At 57.1% G+C, this 6831-nt stretch overlaps 1 protein-coding gene across 1 annotated transcript in view; it reads right to left on the reverse strand.

The window, feature by feature from the left end:
• The window catches only part of EMILIN3 (elastin microfibril interfacer 3), a gene marked incomplete at its 5' end in the record, with an annotated part of 6067 nt that extends 966 nt beyond the window's left edge, over window positions 1–5101 (reverse strand). Inside the window, 3 exons of the mRNA XM_010139394.1 lie at window positions 4–1873; window positions 2428–2675; window positions 4979–5101. Coding sequence (XP_010137696.1) covers window positions 4–1873; window positions 2428–2675; window positions 4979–5101 — 2241 coding nt within the window. The remainder of the gene's footprint in view (window positions 1–3; window positions 1874–2427; window positions 2676–4978) is intronic.
• Window positions 5102–6831: the final 1730 nt, after the last annotated feature.

Consider the following 6831-nt stretch of genomic DNA (forward strand, 5'->3'; position numbering starts at 1 on the left):
CGCTCTTCCAAGTGGCCGACCTGCTCTGCCAGCTCAGAGACCTTGGCCTGGCAGTCAAGCAGGTTGTCCTTCAGTCCCGTTATTTCCTGAGAGTGGGCAGCCAGGGTCCTGTTCATGTGGTCCATGTAGTCCCACAGACTGCCTGTGTGTTTCTCCAGTTCATCCCTGATGCCGTCCAGGCTCCCCGTGACAGCACCCAGCCTGCTGCAGACACTCTCCACCCGGGCCACCCGCTCATCAAAGTGAGCAATCTCCTGCTGCAGGTCATGGGCCACGCTCTTGCAGGAGCTCAGGTCGCTGATGATCCTGGCTTTGAGTCGCTCCAAGTCTCCCTTGAGGTTCAGGACGCGCCGGTTGCTGAAGAAGAGCTGGGAGCCTTGGTCATTGATTTTCTCCTGGATGGAGTGGACCTCATCCTCGATCTTCCGCTCATGCTCATCCAGTGAGGAGTTGACGTGTGTCACAGTGTCTGAATACTGAGAGACAGAGTCCTTAAGCCCCGTCAGAGACTTGCTCACGGTGTTCAGGTTGATCTTTAGCAAGGTGATCTCCCCTTGTAAAGCCCCTGATGCTTCCTCCTCGATTCGCCGCTGGATCTCCAGGATGGTGGCGTTCAGCTTGCGCAGGAGGTCATAGTTGCTGTCCATCCGGAGGAGCAGGTCCTGGTTCTTGTTCTGGCAGTCTTCAATCTCTGTCCGGAAGGTCTCCACATCTTTGGAGGCAGAGGTGCAGCCCAGGGAACAAGTGCTCTCCAGCATGATGAGGCGATTCTGCAACTCCTCCAGTGTCTCGTCTGTCCGTTTCCTCATGCTGGCAAGCTCCCCCTCCAGCACGGGCACTACCGCTCCATCCATGCCCACGGGAGAACTGACATTGTTCAGCTCCCCCACCATGGTCATGAACCTGTCCTCCAGGGTCTGCATTTTATCTTCAAAGGCAGTCCTCATGCCATCCACCTCTGCTACCACCGTGCCTCTCATGCTGTCCTCTATACTGGAGCAGCAGCTCCCTGTTTCTCTCTCTGTAGCATTGAGTCTGGCTTCCAGGTCATCAAAGCGCCCTTCAATAAGGTTCCCTAGGGTGACAGTGGAGATTTCTCCATCCAGCCGTGAGTGCAAGTTCTTCTGGGACTCAGAGATGCTGTGAAGGCCTTTCTCAAGGATGTTCATGCGATCGGTGAGGTAGTCCAGGTTGCTGCAGCAACTTTCTACCACTGTCAGCCCTTGGATCTGGGTCTCCAGCTGGGAGATCTCTTTCTTGATCTCTAGCTCCTTGCCATCCAGAGTCTGCTGCAACCGCAGGTTGGCAGCTTTCTCCTCCTCACACTGCTGCTGCACCTCTTGGATCCGGAAATTGCACGTGGTCTGGATCTTCCCCAGCTTCTTCTCAAAGCCGTCGAGCAGCTCTCCACGCAGGTTGCTCAGCCGTGTATCCACATACTCCTCCAGCAGGTCGATGGAGGTGAGGGGCGAGGGGCGGGCTGACTCCAGCAGATGCTTGATCTGCCCGTCATGGTCCAGGACCATGCTGCGAACCTCGTGCAGCAAATCTGCCTTGGTTTTCAGCACGTCGCTCACCTCCGTCACTTTGGTCAGGATCTCCCCCACGGGAGGGTACGTGGCAATGTCGGCTTTGTCTGCCACATCCACCAGGCCATCAGGAATGATGCCGAAGCCCACTGTCGAGTCAGGCGTGCCTGGGGTATTCATCAGGGAGCCAATCATCTTGGTGGTGTCCTCCTGGATAGCGAGCCGCAGACGGTCCCCCAGGCCACTCACCATGGTGTGCAGGCTGTTGTAGGACTGGGACAGGCGCCTCACCTCCTCCTCCAGCCGATCCAGGCGGTCCCCGAAGAGGCCGGGCAGCTTCCTGCCTACACAGGGAAAGAAACAGAGAGGGAACAGTCAGGGCTGTTGCTCCTTTAATGTCTCTCCTTGGCTAGTCTTCTAGATTTGAGTCCTTTTCCGTCCTAACTAACGTCAGCTCCTGCCTCCCTCTTACTGCCATTTCAGTGACGTATCAGCCCACCCTTCCTCCTTTTCTCTACATCTCTTCTTAAGCTGATCAGGAACCCCTTTTTCTTCTTGGGATCATGCCCTCTGCTCCCACGTTCAACAGCAGGTGATGAGAACAGCCCAGGGGGAGCTTCATCGTGAGACACATTCTATCAACCCTAAAATTAATGGAAAAATGTTTTAAAGGAATGAGGAGAAGGCAATCCTGAAGTGGCATGTTTTGAAAGAAACTAGATTTAAAAAGCAAGTGATCCTCAAAGCAATCAAATGTCAGGTCTCTGGTCAGAAAGCACATCACCCACTGAAGGTTTGCCACAGTCATGCCCTGTGCTGGAACAGAAAGAACCAGGAGATTTGAGAGCATGCTAGTGATGTGGTACCCAGGGGATGGGAAGCAGGAGCGAGATCTCACCGTACTGATTCTTCTTTGGTGCTGGAAACAGGTCAGGGTGGCTTTTTGGATAGGGAGGGAGTCTGGGGATCGGAAACATCTTTTGTCCGGGAGGCATTTTAGGGCTGGGATGTTGGGGTAGGAGGCCGGGTTGGTCAGTCGGGCTGTCATGGCACCCTTCTCCCATGAAGCCTGGGCAGCACCTCCAGGCCAGCTCAGTCACTGTCTTGTATCCGATCTTGGATTTGGGTCTGAAGAAGGTACGGTACCTTTCCAGGAGAGCCTTTCTTGTCCCCCTTCCCCCACGAAGCCTGGGCAGCTCCTCCAGGCCAGCTCAGTCACTGTCTTGTATCCAATCTTGTATTTGGGTCTGAAGAAGGTACGGTACCTTTCCAGGAGAAGGGAGGAAAGGAGAATACAGTTTAGAGAGGCAACCTCGACATCAAGCAATAGAGAAAAGCAGGCCTATGGGTCCTGTTGTGTGTGGGAAATCGGGGCACAGGGGAAAGCCTGGCTGAGACCCATGTGCTGCACCTGCAGACCATGACCCACCTCCTCCAAGAGCTCTTGCTGCACCACAGCTCAGTGTAGCACTACAGTGCCCGTCCAGGGACAAGAGATCATTGACCAGCACTCCGAAAACACGTGTCCACCCTCTCCAGGGCAGGACCACGAGGTGCAGGTGTGACAGTGCACCGTGAGAGAAGAGTTCTCCCCAACAATTGGTAACACAACCAGACAAACCTGAGAAACAGCTGGAGGGGTGGGGGGGGTGGGGGGCAGTGTGGAGAGACTATTTGAGCAGAGCCATTATTTATTATTTGTGGTCCCCCCACCACCTGAGCCAAGCTGCACAGGGCTGGAACACCAGTGCTTTGAACCTGGCTTTTGGAAATATCCGATCTCAATTCGCCAGGGCCTGAAATTTGCTGGTTTGCAGCAACATGCACATTCTTCTCCGGTATGTTCGGAGGAAGGTACTGGAGGAGCAGCATCTGAGCAGAATTGCTGCATAAAGTACTTGCACTTATCCAGACACTCAGGGCAGCGTGTGGGGCTGAGCCCCTGTCCTCCCTGTCCCTGCCTGGGTCCTCGGTGCCCCTGGCCCAGGCTGCAGCCCCTGGGCAATGGCACTGCCAGAGGACTCCTAGTGTGATACAGCCACCTCTGTACACACCACAGGGCAGGAGGAGAAAGTAAACCCAAATTCTCCGTTCTCCAAATCACTTCCAAATGTCTCAACATCAACCATTTCCCAAAGGCAGGAGACAGTTTCAGAACAAGATCTTTTTTTGTTCCTCTTCACAGGCACGGCCAAGTTTCTACAGGCGTTCCTTGTCTCAGGGTGGAAGAGCCTGCCTGGACATACCACAACAGGAGCCTGCTGCACGCAGGCATTGTCAGGGGGTGAAGTGAGGATGAGGATGGCATCCCGAAGGCAGAGCGCTTTCTCTGAGTGTTGCTGGCCTTTGCAGAGGACCCCAGAGCCCTTTGGCACCTCTGAACGGTGGCAAGGGGAAGCATTTTTTGCAGCTGCACAAACATTAGCTGATGGCATGTTGAAAACCACGTTTCCCCCTCGTGCATGGGTGCAGCATCCAGGGCTGTGCCGAAAGTTCAGCTGCTTGCAGAAAACACCCTGATTTCACCCCAGTTCTGTTTGAAGGGCTGGAGGGGTCCAGCAGCGGCCGCTGCAGAGATGGGAAAGGCTTTGGAGATCTCCTCCACAGATACCAGTGGCTGCAGGATGCCCTGAAGTCCCCAAATGCTGCTAAAGCACTTGTGATGGGAGGAAGAAAAGAACAAGTCAGCGAGTTGGTCTGACAGCCCATCTCTGCCAGGAGAGGCTGCGTATGGAGCCGGTGGCACCGCTGGCACATGGCGAGTCCCAGCCGGCTCCAGCACCGTGTGCCAGTGCCACAGGAGAGATGCCAGGCTCTGACAAAAGCCCCTTTCAGCCCAGTTTTCCCCAGTGCTCGGCCCTGCTGCTCTCAGCAGGCCCAGGGAAGATGCAGGAGAGCAGCATTTCTGCGTGGAGCAGCATCCCCGGCCGGCAGCTGCGGAGGGTGGCGAAGCACAAAGCTGCAGCATCCGCCCTGCCCCAGCTCTGGCATGGTGGGGTGTTTCCTTCCAGCACTGAGGAGGCAGCAGAGAGTTCTGCAGGTATTTTGCTGGGGCAGGAAGCCCTAAGCCATCTCAGCCACCGTTTCCTCCTCCTCTCAGTCAAGCTCTCACCAAGCTGCCATCCTTCTGTCCAGTTGCAGGTCTGAGACAAAAATGCTTCCCTGCACACCTGCACACGCATCCCCCCGGATTCCTGTGGTTTCCTGATTTATTTCTGACGAGGGATATAGCTCCCTCTTCCTTCTGACAGATCCCTTCTTGCCTCCTCTCAGCACTGCTGCCCTGCTGCTGACCACCTCACCCAGGAAAACCCTTCAGCCCTTTCCCAGCCCTCTGGAATGGGGGTTCATGGTCAGAAGGGTGGCACAGGGGCTCAGAAGCCTGGGGAGGGCTGTGTCCTGAAGCAGGGAGGGGAAGTGAGCCATGCCCCAGTGTCCCCCATACTCACAGCACTTTTCCCGGGCACTTGGGTCCCCAGCTGCATTTGTGGTACTCAGCCTTGATGTAGCTCTCGGCCCCGTCCTGCAGCGTGCAGGTCACGTTGCGCTGCACCACGTAGGCACAGTAGCTCCTAGGGGGAAGCACAGCAAGACACCATCACCCCCTGCCCTGGCAGACAGCAGCACCCCGGCTCGTCACCCAGTCCCCAGGCAGGTCTGCCTGCCCTGCCTAACGCTGCCGGAGAGGTCTCCGGGTGGGGCACAGGAGCTAGAGAGACCCCCAGCTTATGCAGCTGCTGGGGAGGGGACATCACCCACAGCACCCACTGGGGACGGGGACAGCAGTGGGTCTTGGGGGAGTGCAGGGAGTGGGGAAGGAGCAAAGTCCTCCCACCACCAGACTGTTGGACTGTTAAGGGGGTTCAGCTAAACCCCAAACCCTCAACACTACTCTGCTCGCCTCGGCTAAGAAATCAGCCTTGGTGCTGGAAACAGGGTGAGCACCCTCACCATCAGATCGTTCACTGGTGATTTCACTGTCTACAAGAAACCCAGAGCATCAGCCCCCGCCCCGGCCCAGCAGGTTCACGGTGCCACCGCACTGCAGCAGGCTGGGTGCTGAGCACGGCTGCTGCTGTCACGCTGTCACCAGTGTTGGGGTCACTCGGAGCATCAGCCGCAGAGCTGGGCTGTGCTCGGCACAGCATGACCCAGGTGGTGGGATAAGCAGAACCCCACCAGCAACAACAGTTATGGGAATAGCATCCCAGAAATAGCCCCAGCAGTGTCTGGCAGAGGTGGTCTGTCCTCCTGCAGCTCCTGGAGTGGTGACAGAGCCAGGGCCAGCCCAAAAGCCTTCGATCCTTGCTGTGGGTACTGTCACACACCAAGTGTGATGCTATACCCAGCAGAGGGAAAAAGAGATGCTGGCTGGCTGCAATGTGTGGCTGCAGCATCGCAGCTCCCTCCACCACAGAGGCATGGACATGACCCAGGTCCCAAACCTGAAAGCCTCAGATGCTTTGGACGGGTAGTGCAAGAAGCAAAGCCCCTTCCCTCCTGCCATCATGCCTGCAGCTGGGTGCCACAGGGTACCGGCCAGCTCCAGGAACAGGACCTCTCCTGAGCTGAGCAGCAAACCCAGGCGCTGAGGATGAGGTGGCAGGGAGAAAGGCTGCGAGGGAAGGATGCAGAAGTGCTGGTGGGGCAGATGGAGGCCAAAGCTGAAGGCAGGGTTGTTGGCAAGAGCAGATGGCCTTGGTCCGCAGGTGCAGAGACAGCAGGGGTGTTCAGTGAGGCAGAGATTAAGGGCATGGGGATGTGGCAGATGGCAGAACGGGAAGAGAGGAGGGCACAGGCACACAGCGCAGCACTGAGGTGGAGAGGGAGGGTCAGCAGGGTGGAGCAAATGGGCTGGTGTGAGCTGCAGGTGCAAGGAGGTGTACAGTGAGGCAGGAGGATCCTGCTCTCCAGTGTGAGTTGGGGCCGCTGCAGCTCGGCTGCCTGGACACAGGCTGGGAAGCAGCAGAGTCCTCTGGCGTTGCCACTGCATGGCCTGAGGAGAGCAGCCTCAGGGCTGACCAGAGAAACGAGTTGCAGGGCCTCAGCCCACCTCCCACAGGTTTGGCATGATGGTGGTCCAGGTGAGGTGGGGACACCCCGGCAGGTGGAGGTGAGGGAAGGGACTGGGACAGTCACAGTGGGGAGAAGGACTGCGGTGTCTCCTGTTTGGGGGAGTGAGTGTGCATGAGTGAGTGTGTGCACACATAGAGGGTGGGTGTGCACAGCCCTCCTCAGCCCCACCACTGTCACCCTCTGGGGACAGAGCAGAGGGGCTCTGTCTCACCCTGAATGGGGAAAG

This window comes from Buceros rhinoceros, unplaced genomic scaffold (assembly GCF_000710305.1).
Source record: "Buceros rhinoceros silvestris isolate BGI_N320 unplaced genomic scaffold, ASM71030v1 scaffold20387, whole genome shotgun sequence".
Taxonomy (NCBI): domain Eukaryota; kingdom Metazoa; phylum Chordata; class Aves; order Bucerotiformes; family Bucerotidae; genus Buceros; species Buceros rhinoceros.